The sequence below is a fragment of the Lethenteron reissneri genome, chromosome 56 (genome assembly GCF_015708825.2).
Source record: "Lethenteron reissneri isolate LAM-NWPU_2019-01 chromosome 56, ASM1570882v1, whole genome shotgun sequence".
In the NCBI taxonomy this organism is placed as follows: Eukaryota; Metazoa; Chordata; class Hyperoartia; order Petromyzontiformes; family Petromyzontidae; genus Lethenteron; species Lethenteron reissneri.
The window spans coordinates 7,752,386-7,769,747 of NC_083834.1; the positions used below are offsets into that span (position 1 = coordinate 7,752,386).

At 53.1% G+C, this 17,362-nt stretch overlaps 1 protein-coding gene across 4 annotated transcripts in view; it reads left to right on the forward strand.

The window, feature by feature from the left end:
• LOC133356938 (uncharacterized) overlaps positions 1 to 15,462 on the forward strand; it is a 53,060-nt gene extending 37,598 nt beyond the window's left edge. For 2 of the 4 annotated variants that reach the window (XM_061574641.1, XM_061574644.1), the window contains exons 4-8: positions 1,716 to 1,851; positions 2,204 to 2,412; positions 3,448 to 3,584; positions 6,742 to 6,886; positions 7,687 to 15,461. In XM_061574641.1, coding sequence (XP_061430625.1) covers positions 1,716 to 1,851; positions 2,204 to 2,412; positions 3,448 to 3,584; positions 6,742 to 6,886; positions 7,687 to 14,646 — 7,587 coding nt within the window. In that variant the 3' untranslated portion in view covers positions 14,647 to 15,461. Of the gene's footprint in view, positions 1 to 1,715; positions 1,852 to 2,203; positions 2,413 to 3,447; positions 3,585 to 6,741; positions 6,887 to 7,686 lie in introns of all 4 variants that reach the window. The other 2 variants (XM_061574645.1, XM_061574643.1) reach the window with 2 other exon arrangements.
• The last annotated feature ends 1,900 nt before the right edge of the window (positions 15,463 to 17,362 follow it).

The following is a 17,362-nucleotide window of genomic DNA, read 5'->3' on the forward strand; positions in this document are numbered from 1 at the left end:
GTACTTTAAAAATATTCCTGATTGAAAACTCATTTCTTTAGAACTGCTTTTTTGTGTTTAGTTTGTTGTCCTTCCTCCGCACCTCTGATTATCACGGTTGGCTTCGTACGGTGCTAAATAAGTTTTAAACATACATACATTGCAAACCTGAATGTGAAATTGTAGTTGTTGCTCTGCGTCTACATCAGCCGTACGAAATAAGAAGTGACAGAAGTGACTGAGCATGCAAAAAATTGCAAACAGTGTTGAACCCGCAGTGCTGCTGAGATGCTGTTCAAGATGGATACTCATTATTTGTGCGTCGTTTCAGTGTGGCCGGCCTCATTTGTCTGTATGACAAGACGTCTCGGACCGTATGTGGCCTGTGGCCCCGTAGATTCCCCCCCCACCCCCCCCGGCTCAAAGAGTTGTGGTCAATAGGTGGTCGAGGCCAACGCCGCTGGTGCAATCGCGACTCGCCAACGAATCGCGACTCGCCAACGGCTGATATAGCACAAGCAGACACCTGCTGCTGTCGCCAATATCTGCCATAAATTAAAGTTGTGGAACCTATCCGGTTCCCTGGGCTGTAGGTTTTTTGACTGTCGGTGTCGCTATCCATTGGACGATGTTGGTATTGCAGAAGCAATTCTGCATGCTATAGAACGGTGGTTTTTACATGGGTGGAAATAACCCGATTTTTCCAGCCGCAGGCATCGGGTTTTTTCTTTAATACAATTTAACCCGATTTCGGGGAATTAAAACCTGGTTTAATGAATACGAAACTCTGATCCAAGGCTTAGGCTGCTTCCTCGTCGGTGCTGTTATCGTACTCGGGGGGGCCGTCGGGCACGGGGTAGTCGTAGAATGCGGCGGGCAGGTTGGTCTTGATGAACACGAGGAGCTTCTCCACAATCGTGGGCGCCGCCAGTGAGTTCCTTAGCTTGGAATGGACGAAGCCCGTCGTTGAGAAGTTGGCGAAGTGCGGTTCTGCAATTAGAACCAATTAAACCGGATTTCTCCCAATCTCAGATGATTGGGTTTAATATAAAAAGACAATTAAACCCGATTGTAAAAAACCCGACTGTGCCACCCTTGGGTTTTTAACTTGGGGTGCACGCAACCGCTGGGGGTGCGAGATGCCTTTTCTGTGTGAGACATGCCACATTATTAGTAGTTAAATAATCGAAAATACAAATTAATCACGGGCACGTAAGTACAACTACTTTGTTTTATCAAACCCTATGTGTTTATAGTAAAGGTTTAGAACCATGGTATCGAGGTAAATTGTCCTTGTTGATGTCCAAGGCTCTCGCTAATTGGCTTTAAAACAATCTCAATATATAGAGAACTGCAGGGCAATTTATTGGCGCTGGCTCTGCCGCCTGGCATCCCTTCCAGCTTCTTGTAAGTGGTTCCTCAGCGACGGTGAGATAAATTCTTCATGAATGACACGATACAAAATGTAAATATTGTGAGTTTACTCTCCGACACAAAGGGTGTGCTGGACTTGTAACTAATTTGCACGTTTTGTTTACGTGAAACACCTTACTGATTGGCTGCGTCGGGTGGTGGCGGGTTTGACGACACATTTATATTTACGCGATATCACCCAAAAAGAAAACCAACCTCATGGATAATATTGTTTGAGAAAGCCTAGGTGTAAATTTTGATTTTTTTTGTCTGGAGCCTTTGGCAAGGACGTGGCCACCGACACGTGCGACGTTTGCCCGCAGGAGAGCCATGAGAGGCTGGTGGCTTGCGGGAACATGGAGCTGCGCGCGCTGTGCACAGTGGTTGAGGCCGGCGGTGCGTGGGACACCCCTGAGATGAAGGCCATCCTGGAGGAGAAACCCCTGGACGCCGATCGAGGTACTGACTCCACCGACCGAGCGTCCCACCCACCCACCCACGCACTCACCCACTCACCCACCGATCCACCCACCCACCCAGCCAAAAGCCGCTGCGAGGATGACCGGAGTCAACTTCTTGGTTCTTTCGGTAAAGTCACGTAGAAGGAAAACAATAAAATAATAAAAAATAAAACATAATAAAATAATAATAATTATTTTATTATTTTCCTTCTACGTGACTTTACCGAAAGAACCAAGAAGATGAATCCCTGCAGTCACGAAAGCTTTAAATCGTAAGATGACCGGAGTCTTTGACGAGATCGGCAAGGTGGTTGGTGACGGCGACGATTCTTCTTGTTGTGTCGGCGCAGTCGACACGTACCTGGAGGGGGAGGGCGCGCCGCTGCTGGAGCTGCGGCTGAAGCGCCTGGTGGCTCTGGGCTGGCTGCCGTGTGCGCTGGCGCTGGCCCGGTGCTGCACGCGCCAAGCCGCCCTCTGCACGGCCACGCCGTTCTTCCGCCAGATGCACCTGTCCCTGCTGTGCGAGTCCACCTCCTCCAACCAGGAGCTCATGCAAGAGGTGAGGAGCGATGCAGGGGGGGGGGGCTGGGTTGGGGGTTGTTGGGGAGTGGCCTGGGTAGAATGTGGCGTTGGGTGGCACGTGATGGGAGAAAGTTGAGTATAGCGGTCATGAGAAAGATGAGTTACTTTCATGGTGAATGTGTGTATGTATGTTGAACTTGTTTTGCATTGTACGTAGCCAACCATTCTCATCGGAGGCGTGGGGGAAGGATGACAAACTATGGGTCTCTTTCAGTTTAACACGTAGGGTTTAACGAAACATTTATATTTCCGCCATCTAATCCAAAAAATCCTATATTATGGGTCTCTGTTAGTCTATGGGTCTTTGTGAGTCTATGTATGTCTGTGTTGAACTTCTTTCGCACCGTACGTAGCCAACCATGCTAATCAGGTTGAATAAGAAGGGGAGCGACTTAGGCAACACGGGGTTAGCAAGGTGCTGGCGACCCGAGTTAGGGGGGTGAGGGATGGTTGAGTCAAGAACAAGGGGCTTCGTTGCGATGTGGAGGGCTGTCAAGATGAGGAAGTGAGTGCAGTCAGGATGAGAAGGTGGGGCGATCGAGGGCGAGAGGTGAGTGGAATGGCAGGGATGAGAGAATGCTTCGGGGCAAGTGGGGTAAGGAAGAGAGAGGCAGTTGAGGTGAGGAGGAAGAGAGGTCAGATGGGGTTGAGGGACGGGTTCAGCTGGGGTGCGCGAGAGAGGGTCACTCGGAGATTTGGAAGAGTGGCGGTCGAAGTAAGGAGGTGGGTGGCCAGAGTGAGGGGGGGTGATGGTGTTTGGAGTGAGGAAAAGGGGGTCAGTGGAGGTGAGGAATAAATAATGGTGGTTTTTGCGGTTGAGGAATTGGAGCGTATCGGGGTGAGGAAGTGAGAATTGTGGAGGTTGTTGCACGATTCACAACGACCATGTTGGGAGCTTCCCGATTGAGTGTTGCCGGCGCCGAACTCTCCGACGCCGTTGGAGCCCCTGCAGCTGCTGCTCTTGCCGCTGTCTCCGCGCGGTCTCGTTGACGCGCCCGTGCCCTGCCCGCAGGTGGAGGCCCTGGATAGCAGCGAGGCCGTGGAGATGATTTGCAACCTGGAGGCAGCGGGGCACGTGCGTACCGCCCTCGTGCTGTGCACGGCTGTGCTCACGCGCCAACTGCACCGCGGTGACCTCAAGTGTTCCTGGTAAGGCACCAGCCGGCGCCAGACGGGGGGGGGGGGGGGGCGCGGGACACGCTGCCCGCACCCCCCCCCGCCCCCCGTTGGGTGATGTTAAGCCATCGCTCGCAAGCATGTGTTTATCAGAACCTGCCGATAGCCGTATTGTGTGGGGTGGTTCGGTGGCGCAAAGGTCACGGCGCTCAGTCTGCAACCGCTAACGTCCTGGGGTTTGGTTCTCAGGCATCCAGCCGCCTGCGAAAAGCCAGGTTCTGTCGCGAGTCGATGGTTACCAAAAAGCCCATCGTGTTAAAATTGGTTCTGCACTTAATTTGACTCAATTCCAGCTCCTTTTTCCTGACTTATTTGTTCAGTTTTGTTACACCCCTCCCCTCCAATTTATAAATTGTAAATATATTCTCACAAGTGCAATTCGATGAATTTTTTTTTTTCCTTCGTGAATGCCGCCATCCACGGCACGCCTGTTTACATCGTTAAAGTTAGCAATTACCGGCACGGGCTACAAACATTTGCAGAGATGGACCCTGAGACCTCCGATTGGCACGGTTGGCTTCGTACGGTGCGAAAGAAGTTCAACATACACACATACGAGAATGCCCCAAAAGGGCCGCCCCTACCACCTGACTTACCACGCCCCGTACCCATAGGGATTTATCTCTGCAAAGCGAACGGGTGCAGCGTTGGCTACAGACACATTTTATTGTTAAAATAAATGTAAGAATCAACTTGCGTCGATCAAACAACTCATCATTACAAGCCGGCTTTTCCAGTGTTTTCAGCTGCTCGTTAATTAAACAAATCTGCTAAGTTACATTGCAAATTCTAAAGCCAAGCGTAGCAATATCATAACGTGAATCAATGTTACTAACTTCAGCCTAGTATACCGTTTTCCCCGTATCGCAAGACACTCATATTTCCCTCCTGTATTTGAAAACAAAAGTTAAAACTATAAAAACTATAAACGCTTATATTTTCCATAATAGAGGTTTTTATTTACCAGGTAATGCCCACTGATCTATGCAGCTCTTTTTCAGAAGCAACCTATAAGCCACGAATGATAGCTCAACAAAGTGGCTTATCATTATTGGCACATTTATAACATCCAAATATTCTAAAACGCATGTTTCTAAATGTGGAGGGAAAGACCGGAGGACCTGGAGAAACATTCACGTGACCACCGGGAGACACATGCAAACTCCAAACATACAAGCGTCAGGGTCAGGATTAAACTCAGGCCAAGGGAGTTAACATCTCGCCATGTCCGGCGCCCTGTGGCTGTGTGTGCGACTGTATTGATGTCGGGCACAAGTATTAGGATTTTGGGAGCGTCTTATAATCTGAAGAATACAGTCATTGTTGTTAGCGTCGTGGAAGCATCAAACGTGTAGAAACAGCCCCACGCGCACGCCTCGTGCGATGCTGTCTCCCTGCTTTCACTGTGGAATTATCGTTTGGCCATCCGCCAAGTTTGAAGTGTCTAGTCGATTCCAGACATCTTTTGTTCCACTGTGAGAACGGAGCTGAGAGCTGTTGGTTAAAAAACTAAATAGGTTTAATAATTAACGTATGAAAACAGGATGGGGGGGGGGTGGGTTTGTGTGGTTGCAGAGCTAAGCTTGACCCATTGCGACATGAACCCGTCGACATGAACCCGTCGACCTGATTCCCAACCCACACCTAACATCAGCAGCGAGTGACATCTGAACCAAACTTGGCCCACCTCCCTCCCTCCCCACTTTCACTATCTCACACTGACCAGCGCGATAAAGTCTGGTCAAAGAGCCCCCCATACCTTGCACGGAATGGGCAAACCTTCATTGGCAAAGCGGCTGTGAAATGCATTATTTGATAGGATAACAAAAAAAACGCATGCATGCTTCTGTATAACATTGTACAGAGAATGACGTTTTGATTTAAAGCTTTCGTGACTGCAGGGATTCATCTTCTTGGTTCTTTCGGTAAAGTCACGTAGAAGGGAAATAATAAAATAATAAAACATAATAAAATAATTCTCACGACGTTTCGGCCACAACGCAAGCAGACGTCCTCAGGTGAAGAACAGGGCTGTCTTTCCCACGTGTCTTTGCCGAAAGAACCAAGAAGAGAATGACGTGCTGTGGAGGTTATTACCACTGGTAGCAATTTGTGAATAAGTTGAGAGGGAGAGAAAGGATTTTTATATTTATATTCAATTAGGTTTCATATTCTTAGGTTTTTTCGGTAAAGTCACGTAGGTAAAAACATTAAAATTAATAAATTTTCTTAGGTTTTTTCGGTAAAGTCACGTAGGTAAAAACATTAAAATGAATAATGTTTTTACCTACGTGACTTTACCGAAAAAACCTAAGAATATGAATCCTTGCAGTCACGAAAGCTTCAAATCTAGAATCAATTAGGTTTATTTACCAACCTGTTCGACCCAAGTTGTGTCAGACGAGGCGTGTTAAGTCAAGGAGAGGCTGGTGTGAGGAGCATGGCGCGAGGTTTGGGGGGAGTTGTCGCTTCGTGTTAAACAAGCGAGAGCTGTTTGGATAATAATCGCCCATTACAAGGGGGCGCCTAGGAGCAAAGGCGTTGATATATTTTTGTTGTTTAGACTGGGCTAGACGTTTTTTTTTTCATTGAGCGTTGGGCTGTGCGCATGGTAAGTGCCAATTGAGCCGTGGACTTTAACCCATCAGGTTTCACCCCCACCAAACCTCCACCCCCAACACCATAAGCTCACAGCACAGCCCCCCATGGAATAGATTCTTCGGTTGTTAATCAACAGCCAACCTCCAGACTACAACATCACGTAATCCACACACACACAAAACACCCTTCTGATGCCTGCCATTCCGTTCAGCATTACTTCTTCTGCACTGGTTTGTTCACATTGATAGTTAAATTCTGGCCATGTGACTCATTATGGATGCTCTTGCGAAAAGCACATTGGAAACTCTGATGTTCACTCGGTCAAATTGAGCGTGTATTGGCAGTGGCTTAGTATGCGTCCTGGTGCCAGGAATTTAAATGGTGGGGGGGGGGGGGCTACCTGTCCAAACTCCCCCTGCCCCTCTTCTTACCCCTGCGCTTGGGCCCTCTGGCCTGTTCGCCATGGTTTTGAAGGGTCATCGAATGCTGACTGTTGAGCCGTTGACCTGTGACCCCCGCTGTGCCGCAGGGAGCTGACCCTCTTCTGGAGCAAGCTGCAGCGGCAGGCAGAGACGTTCGACCCCAACATGTTTCTGGAGTCATGTCGCCAACTCGCTGCTCTCTCCAAGAATGTCTACCATCTCTTCTTCCTCATCAAAGTCATCCAGTCGGAGGTGCAGCTTCCACACTAGTAGTGCCATTTATGGGCACATGAAATTGGAACGCGTGAATTGTGTCCGTCTTCAGCGATTTACAGGTCCCCTGTAACCAGTGGCATTGGTAGTTTTAAATGCATGGTGGTCACACACGTCGGCAATATCTCATCGCCAATCCTGTTTGCCTAAGAATAAAAACCGAAATTCCGTTCGTTTTTATTCTTTGGCAAATTAACACAAATGTAATATAATGAGGCTAATTACAAAATAGATATTTTGTTGATGGGTAGGTCACGTGCGATGTGGTAGTGTGGCGGTTGGCGCACTGCGCTACGAACCCGGCGATCTGAGTTGGATTCCCGCTCACGGCCAACACCAGCGACGATTATCTGAACCGGTCCTGGGCCTCCCCTAGATTGACTCAGCCTCCAATGACTCCCTCGTGCAGTGTGTAAACATCGTCACTGGGGAGACAAAGGCGGCTGAGCGTGGTGCTGGCCCCCCGCCCCCTTGTGTACCGTACCGGCCTTCATAGGTGCTCAATAACAGCACTTGCCCCCGACAGTGTTAAGGCTACACGGGGGATTCTTGTCTTTGTATTTGAAGACCGCTGGCCAGCGTGTAAAGAATAAGTCAAAATACACATTCGAGGGACTCCCTGGAGCCTCCTGAGCTAACGGAGCTCTCTGTGCCAGCAGTGGCATGACCAGGAAATTTCAGCCTTGCACCTTACAGCAACAAAAAAAAGCATGAGTTCTTGTCACGCAACGGCAGCGAAGCGTTGACGTCTGGCTGATGCAGTTCTTCCCGGTGTGCAGACGCAGGCCGTGGGCTCGTCAATGTGCGTGGAGCTGTGCGTCCGCGGCCTTCGCATGGAAACCAAGGAGGAGGGCCACGGCATCACGGCGTCGCTCTGCAAGACGGTCGGCTGCCTGCTGCCCGACGACCTGGAGGTGCGGCGCGCCTGCCAGCTCACCGAGTTCCTCCTGGAGCCCTCCGTCGACGCCTTCTACGCCGTGGAAGCACTATACACGCAGCCCGACCAGCGCTACACCGAGGAGACGGGCCTCATCGCCAACTCGCTGCGCTGCGAGCTGCTGCTCCTGCTCAAGATGCACTGGCCCTTCGACCCCGAGTTCTGGGACTGGAAGAAGTTGAAAAGCCGCTGCCTGATCCTGCTGGGCGACACGGCGCTGGAGATTTGCTCGGCCGAGGAGCTCAGGGAAGCCATCGAGGTGCCCGTCAAGGTGGAGAAGGTGGAGGCGGCGGAGGCGAGCGAGGAGAAGCCCATCATCTCCGCGGAGGATGACCGCATCTCGTGGCGGGAGGTGCTGTCCAACACGAGCCAGCACACGCGCTCCAACGGCCTCAACGGCGGCCGCCGGCAGATGAGGTCCCTCGGCGGGCAGCGCATCGCCACGCCCATCTTCCACAAGTGCAGGCTGTGCCGGCGCGAGGTGCTGGGCCACCGCATCGTGCGGCACTCGCAGAAGCACATCGTGAACGGCGCGCTGCTTTGCCCTCTGTGCCCCAAGGAGTTCCGCGAGCTGCAGGACGGCCTGTGGCACGTGCAGATGCACGTGAAGCGCGTGCGCCACATGATGCAGCTGCAGAAGAAGAAGCTGTTCAGCTCGGAAAGGCTGTCCGGGGACGACGACGACGACAGAGGAGGGGACAGCAGCGACAACAGCAGCAGCTCGTACGGGCGCCCCATCAACCACCGCCGGGTGAGGAAGAGCACCGGTTATGGCAAGGATTTTATCACTTTCAGTGACCCCGAGGGCTCGGACGATGAGACTAAAGATCTTTCCTATCTCCCCGATAAGGCCAATGGAGCCGCGGAGCCGGCGAGGACCGAAGAGACCTTCGTGTGCCCGGCGAACGGCTGCCAGAAGCTGTTCAAGTACTTCAAGAACATGTTGGCCCACGCCAAGATGTTCCACGGCGAGGACGAGGAGCTCATCGACGCGCTCGTGCAGCAGCAGGAGGCGCGCCGGCGTAGCTGCCGCTTCTGCAAGAGGAAGTTCGAGACGACCGACCACCAGAAAGACCACATGAAGATCCACCGGGGGCCGTGCCCGTACGTGTGCATCCAGGCGGACTGCGGCAAGCGTTTCCGCACCGCCGAGGAAGTCGACGAACACTCGCTGCGGCACAAGCACTTCAGGGCCGTGTGCAGCTACGGCGACTGCCCCGAGCGCTTCAGCCAGAGGCACCTGCTGTACAAGCACGAGGCGAAGCACTACCAGTTCGGCGTGTTCTCCTGCTCCGTCAACGTGTGCGACATGTTCGGCGTGGGCCCGCGCAAGCCCATCTCCAAGCTGCGCGTGAAGCAGGGCGACAGATCGAACGGCGGCGGCGGCGGCGGCGGGGGCGGCCGCGGCGGCGGTGACAAGGCGCAGAGCCGCAGGGGCCGCCCGCGCAAGGCGCACTCGGATCTCGTGATGATGTTACCAGAGAACCTGGAGGACGGCGACGTGATGGTCGACCCCAAAATGCGCAACGCACTCGGCACCGTCGGCACGGCTCAGGGCTTCGTCAAGGTGAAGAAGAAGGCGCTGAAGCAGTTCCTTTGCGGCATCAACGGCTGCACGCGCGCCTACACGTGGCTGAGGAGCCTGAAGCAGCACATCGTGATGTCGCACGAGGAGCACAAGCAGGTGGTCACCAAGGAGCGCCACCTGCTGCCGGGCACGCTGCACGGCGAGGACGGCACGGCCGGAATGTTTGGTGGCGGAGCGGCGAGCGGCGCCCTGCATGCCCTGCAGAAGGCTCAGCGCGAGAGGGTCCGGTCGCGTCCGCTGCAGCGCCAGATTAGGATCCGGACCGGGTGCACGCACAACCGCTACGCCAAGTGGCCGGCGATCTACAAGAACGGCAAGTTCATGTGCAGCCGGTGCTTCTCGGTTTTCGACAACCCCAAGTCGCTGGGCGGGCACCTGGCCCACAAGAAAAACTGCAACCCTCCCTTTGGGAGGTCTGGGGACAGCGACGAGAACGAATCGAACGAAGCGATGGCGGGTGAGCGGGGGGAGGAGGAATCGGCGTTCAAATCGGAGGATAACGAGATGGTGATGATGGACACATTTAATGACGACGACGATGACGACGGAGTTGACGGGAGCGATGGCGCTGCTAAGGAGGATCTGGATGACGTGCCTGGTGAATGCAAGAGGCTACTGCCGTCCGCCAGCGCGGGCTTCCCGGATGCCCGCGGTGACGCCCACAACGTGATGGCACAGGGGAGGACCCAGGCCGCGCGTCAAGAAGCCGCCGTGTTATCGCGCGTGAATATGAAGCAAGGCACCCTCCGGCAGGCCAACTTGCTGTGCTCCGACGCGTCCGAAGGTGGCGAGTTCCAGGCCTTGTCTGGCCATGCCCAGCAGCTCGCCTTCGTGAAGACGGAAGACTTCAGCCCGACCGCCGACGCCGACCTGTCCGGCACTTCGCAAGCGCTGGACGGGTCCTTGGAGAGTAGTTCCAGCGACCCGTCCTACAGGCCGCCGCCGCTCGAGAGGACGGACTGGAGCTCAAACTCGTCGGATTCCTTCATCCAGCCGTGCGAGAATCTCATGCCCAGCAGCAGCCCCGCGGCGGAGGTGACCGACCACTTCAGGCAGGCGTACGCCGTCAACTCTCAGGTGGACCCGTCCATCAACGTGGACCCGTACAACCAGCCGTACGATGGGCCGGTGCCGGGCCTCCTGAGCTCCTCAGACCCTCCGCTGCCATCATTCGACGGCTGCGCACCGACGTCGGCACCATACCCCTACAGGGCGCCGTTCACGGGCGCCGACGGTGGCGTGTCGGAGCGGCCGCTGTCGTCGTCATCCTACAAGCCGCCGTTCTCGAGCCCCGAGATCAACCTCGCCGATTCCGCGTACCTCTTCAAGCCTCCGCCGCCGGACCTGAACGCCGAGGGCATGATGGGGCAGTACGGCGACGCGGACGGCGGCGCCCCGCCCGGCTTCCGGGCACACGTGGAGATGGTTGGCGTTGAGACGGTGGAGCCTGGTGCGTTTTCAACCGACCTGCAGCCGTCCGGGGTCTACCCCACCATCCAGGGTGGACTCTTCGGGGAGATGAGCGTGAGCGAGATTTTGGAGACGGTGCGGCAGATGGACTTTGAGAACCCGGACGGAAGGGCCGAGGCGAACGGCGCGGCCAACGCCAGCGTGTGGTCGGGCACCAATTACGATCAGCACTACTGGAGTCCCGGCGCGGGCGACGGCGGCATGGGACAGCCGAGGTTCGGCTTCGATGACGAGTTCTTCCCAGAGTTTTCCGACAGCGTCGACGCGCAGGTCGTGAAGCAGCCGAGGAAGAGGAAGCGATCGTCCGACGAATCTGATCGCCCATCCAAGATGAAGATCAGGCCCTACGTTTGCCACATCTCACTTTGCAAGTACGGGGCGCTGACGCGGTGCGCACTGGTAAACCACTACACAAAAGTCCACAGCTACAGCAAGAACGACGTTGCTCAACTGAGCCACTGCCAGTCCACCTTCACGCCGTTCCGCTGCGTGATGCCCGACTGCAAGAAGTCGTTCACCCGAAATTCCAACCTCCGGTCGCACTACCGTGGGTGCCACAAGATCGACGAAGTCCAGCTGGAGAAGCTGTGCCGTGCGTCCCTCAACGCCCTGGCGCCGCCGACGCTGCTGCTCGACTCGGCGGCGGTCGGATGCAGCTCGGAGGAGATGGCCGACGAGAAGCCTCCGCCGCAGCAGCAGAAGATACTGGTGCCCCCGCCGACCACCCTGGCCACGGGGCTGCCGCAGGAGGACGGCGCCGGGCCCACCTGCTCGACTCCCGTGCACCACATCGTCAAAGTGGAGCCCAACGAGGAGCACGGGGCGGAACTTGGCGACCTGGCACCGCCGCACGTGACCGCTCCGGACATGGCTCCGCCGCCGCTGTCGCCGCCGATGAGTGGCGATCGGGACCCGGCTCGCAAAAGTGTTGACATGGTGAAGGAGGAGTGCCTGAGGGAGGCCATCAAGTTGGAGAGGAAATGGAGCTCGTCGCTGAGCGAGCTCTTGCAGTCGAAAGAGTCGCCGGTTGACCAGGAGCAGGCCGCCGCCACCGCCGGCAGCAGCGGCGTTGTCGGCGGCTGCGGTGAATCCAGCAAAGGATTAAGCGACAAGGCCCTGCAGAACTTCATCAAGGCGAGGATCAACGCGAAGGTGAAGCAGAAGATCAAAAACAAGATCAAGCAAAAGGGCATCCGCTGCACGTTCAAGTGGTGCAAGGCGTTGTTTGACACGGAGGAAGAGCTGCAGCAGCATGTGGTGAAGCACAAGGAAGAGCCGCCCGTCGTGAAGATAATGCGACTCTACAAGTGCAACCTCATCGAGTGTGGCAAGTCGTTCACGCAGCTGTACAAGCTGATACGCCATTACTCCTACAACCACCACATGACCCTGGAGGAGGTGCGGAGCACCATTCCGACCGAGTACATCAGCGAGTTCCGCTGCGACCAGCCCAACTGCCTGGGCTCCTTCACACGCTTTTCAAACCTCCAGCGGCACCAGCAGAGCCAGCACGGCATCAACTTCGAGGCGCCCAAAAAGAAGCCGTTTGCGTGCAACTTCTCGGGGTGTAATGCCTCATTCGGCGTGGCGCTCAACCTCCAGGCTCACATCAAGCAGAAGCACCTCGGCGGCAAGGATGGCCCGCGCCTCTCCGACTCTGACGGCGGCGTCCAGATCTCGGAGTGCGAGCAGAGCGGCACCACGGACGAGAGTGAAGAGCTCAGCAGCTCCGGGGACCAGTGCTCGCTTGAGAACGCATTCAAGGTGAGCAAAGAGGAGATGCCCGACGTCCCGCCGGCCTCGGACATGGAACATTGTGAGCATCAAAAGCAGCAGCAGCAGCCGCAGCAACAGCAGCAGCATCCGCAGCAACAGCAGCAGCAGCATCCGCAGCAACAGCAGCAGCAGGAGCATCCGCAGCTGCAGCAGCATCAGCAGCAACAGCAGCAGCAGCATCAGCAGCAACAGCAGCAGCATTTGCAGCAGCAGCATCAGCAACAGCAGCAGCATCCGCAGCAACAACAGCAGCATCTGCAGCATCCGCAGCAGCCGCAGCAACAGCAGCAGCAGCAGCCGCAGCAACAGCAGCAGCAACAGCAGCAGCAACAGCAGCAGCAACAGCAGCAGCAGCAGCTGCAGCAGCCAGAGAAGTGTGCTGTGACGGAGGCTCCGCCCGACGTCCCGTCTGCGACTACAAAGAGCGGCGGTGACGATGCTGCACCGCAAGGCCCCCCGCCAACCGCCATCTGCCCCAGCTTACTGAAAACGGAGCTAGAAATGCTAAAGATTTGCAAAAAGGACATATGCAAAGATCAGTATCCTTGCATGCTCAAGGAGTGTGCAGGAGTTGTGCGCAGCCAGTATAGCCTCATGAGACACTACAGAGTGGTTCACAAGATGCCCACGACGCAATTAAATTTCAACTACAAAAAGCTGGTAATCTGTCGGGGCTACGAGTACATTTGGCGCAAGTGGAATGAAGGTTTCCTCGACAAGATGCAGGAAGGGAAAACCGAGCCGAAGCCTCTGGAAAAGCCGAAGCAAGAAGGAGTGTGGAAAGAGATGCAGAGTCAGCGAGTGATTAAAGTTGAGCATGACCCGCGAGTGATTAAAGTTGAGCATGACCCTGACATTTTACACAATGGTGTGCGCATGCTGCTCGAGGGTGACCTGGAGCCGTCGGGAATAATCAATCGGTGCGGAGAGCTGATCCCGATGCCGCAAGATTCCAGCTCGAGTTTCTCGACCACCACGACTTTCGACGTCGTGAACGGCAGTGGCACGGAGACTATGAACTTTTTGTCCAACGTGTCTGGATTTTCAAAGGGCGCTCTCGGCTCCCAGAATCAGCTGCGAGCCCAGACGGCGATGAAGCGCGTTCCCGCAAAGCGGCTGGACAAGAAGTGCATCTTGAAGGGCGTCTCGGTGTCCGACCCGAAGCGCAGGCGAGGCCGCCCGAGGAAGCTGCCCGACCAAACGGACGCCGCCGCGGTTGCCGGCACGACGGAGGCGACTTCGGAGCCGCCACAAGCGTGCGAGGGCGCCGCGCAGGTCACCTCGGAAGTCCAGGGAGACGGGGAGTCTTCGAAAGGTGAGCAGCAGCAGCAGGCCGAGACGACCCCGCCGCCCACTGCCCTGCCACCACCACCCCCCGCGCCCGACAAACGCCCGGCCGCTGTTGAGCGCGAGCGTCCGCTGCAGCAGCTGCTGGAGAACGTCAAACCCGTGGGCTTCGAGTCGTCGTTTATCAAGTTTTTGCAAAACTCGCAGATCCACAGGCAGCAGGGCGGCGGCGGCAGCGGCGGAGGAGGAGGCGGGGGCGGAGGCGGGGGCGGCCGCGGCAGTCGCGGCGGTCACAAGGGGATGATCTGGGTGAAGCAAGCGGACGGCAGGCAGAAGCCCCTGCAGGCCACGCGCAGGGCTCACGGCGTCGCGCCCATGCGGGGAATGGGCGCGGGACCTCTGCACCTGCGACGGTCGGGGCCGGACGCGCACAGGCACCCGGTGCTGCACCCGCTGGAGAACAGGAGGTCGAGCTTCGAGGAGGTGATAGTCATCCCGGGAAAGGTCTCCGGGCACGTGAAGGGGCTGCGTCTGGTGCTGGACAAGCGGCTGCTTCAGCACACGCAGCTCAAGGTGAAGCAGCTGCTGTCCTTGAAGCCTGTGGTGATCCTGGAGAGGCTGCAGAGGAACTCTGATCCGCGGGACTCTCTCCTGCCAGTGGCTGTGGATCTGCAAGCGTAGCGTTGTGCGTTCACACAATGATCGTCAGCAGTATTAATGTGTCTAGTGACGAGGGCTGTGAGCATGTATTAAAAAAAAATGAATGAAAAAAAATGTCACGTTCGGGAATCGACCTTTTTAATTTTATCTATTGTGTTTGGGTTAATTATTTTCTGGAAAACACGTTTAGTTGTAAGGTGGTATGTACATAGTGGTTTTCATTTTCAACCTTGTAAAAAAACTCCCATTACACCAGTGAAACCGCCTGTTAATGTAGACTTATAGCAGGTTTGCCTTTTATTTACAAACTATCATGTTCTCTGCTAAGGATACAATTGTTTTCCCCACAATGCCAATGTAACATTTCTGTGTTGTGACCTGATGGTGCTCTTTTAATTGATATTGCCACGTTTACCGTGTAAACTCCACTGGCAACGAAACATTGAGTTTATACTATCAGTTCAGTTTTGTTTTTCCATTTAGTCTTTTTTTCTGGTTTGAGTTTTGACTTTGGTGTATAGAACGTCGCTTTACGGGGCTTGCTACGAAACGACTTTATAATAAACTTAAAAATTAATGAAAACCTTGCAGAGATACACTTGTATGATTTCGTGACCACGATGTATTGCTTTTGACTTATTTGTAACTCAGTAAATGCATTACTTTCAGTCGATGGCTGTTGTCCATTTGTCACCACAGCGGTACCTTTTAGAACAATTGTGTTTTTCTACATGCAGAGTAGTTGATGCAAATTCACAGATGAGCGTGCCACATGAGCCAAGATTGTTTAACACGTAGGCTTTCGCGACCTATATTTGTAATAAAGGTTTTTGGGTTAGATCGCGTTATTTATAAATGTGTCGTAACCCTCCACCACCCGACACGGCCAAACAGCAATTTGCCCGATGAAGCGGGATATAATTACCAGCGAAACGTCGTACTACTCAAAATTTTAAATTCTGTTGATTCACTCTTCAACACACCGGTGGGCTAAAGTAGTGAACTATTTGTGTTTTATATTTTTGGTTCTTTCGGTAAGTCACGTAGAAGGGAAATAATAAAATAATAAAAATATAAAACAATACAATTCTCACGACGTTTCGACTGCAACACAAGCAATCATCATCAGGTGTGAAATCCACAGCAAGAAACTGTCGTTTGTCAACGTGACACATTTTTTACTGTTTGGCCGTGTCGGGTGGTGGAGGGTTACGACACATTTATAAATCACGCGATCTAAACCCAAAAACCTTTATTATGAGCCCAGATTGTGTTGGTCCAGGAGGTCCCCCCCGATCAATGCGGATTATTGTATGGATCTAAAATCGTCATTATCATCGAATAGTGACCAGTGGCATCGTGCCAATGTCATGTACGAGTTGTGCGTTTAATTGTTCTCATTTCAGGTTTCTTGAAGGGCAGTGTCGGAACTTTTTCAGATTCACATTTAAATGTGTGAATGCAATAATTATAATTGGCTATGCCTTAATTTTAATAATGCATTATAATTGTTTAGAGTGTTTTTTCTTTTTAAAATGTTAGTCTTTACTATTCAATAAAAAAACACTTTTTTTATAACTTTAATATAAATAAAGTTTTGAATTTGTATATATATATTTTTATAAATTTGCTTTGTCACGTGTATAGAACAGAAGCTTCTACGGCATGCGGTGAGTGGGCATGCGGGCTCCATGACCAAGCCAACACAGCATCGCTTGCCGGAGTTCACCGAAACTTTCGTATCTTTCGAGGATCTGAGCTCCACGCAATCCAGCCTGGTTAAACCTCGAATCCACTGTCGGCAGGCGATGCTGAATGTCTCTCGCCCAGGGGTGGGCAACCTCCGGCTCCAGAGCCGCATGCGGCGGCTCTTTGGCTGCCCCCTTGTGGGCAGCAATTTACATTAAAAATAAATCTTAAACGCAATTTAACGTAAAGATAATTGATAAAAAATGGCACAGAATGGGGTCACTATGGAATGTCTTGGTGACAAAATGTACAACAGTCACAAACTGCATTGTTAAAGAAGAACGAAATGAGACAAAACTAAATAAACGCAGATTATTCCATCACCTATTTTGTTTAAGTCGGCACGTGTTGTCATCTGCAATATCCCTGCTGTTTGTGAACACAGCTCTGCGTGTGGTGCGCCTGTTGGAACTATTTTTGTCAAAGACAAAATCTAAAATTGGCTCCCTTTTTTAAGTTTAGCAACCCCCATCCCTGTTTTAGCGGGCACAGCTGTGCCTGTAAAGAGGTTCACATTTTCTTCTTGGTTCTTTCGGTAAAGTCACGTAGAATGGAAATAATAAAATAAAAAAAGCATAAAATAATTCTCACGACGTTTCGGCCACACCTGAGGGGACGGCTGCTTGCGTTGTGGCCGAAACGCCGTGAGAATTTTTATTATGTAAAATGTTTATTTATTATTTCAATTCTACGTGACTTTACCGAAAGAACCAAGAAGATGAATCCCTGCAGTCACAAAAGCTTTAAATCGAAATTTAGGTTCACATTTCCCAAGATTACGGAAGAGCGAACAAGTAGGCATCAGGCCCGGTAGCGTCCACACAGCGCCTGGCTCCAGACACAGAGGTCCTCTGTTCCTTGAAGTGTAATGCTTGTACTCTTAGGGTTTTTTCGGTAAAGTCACGTAGGTAAAAAGTAAAATAAAAAAATAAGAATAATAGAAATAAAATAATAAATCACGCCGTTTCGGAGGCAACACAAGTCTTCC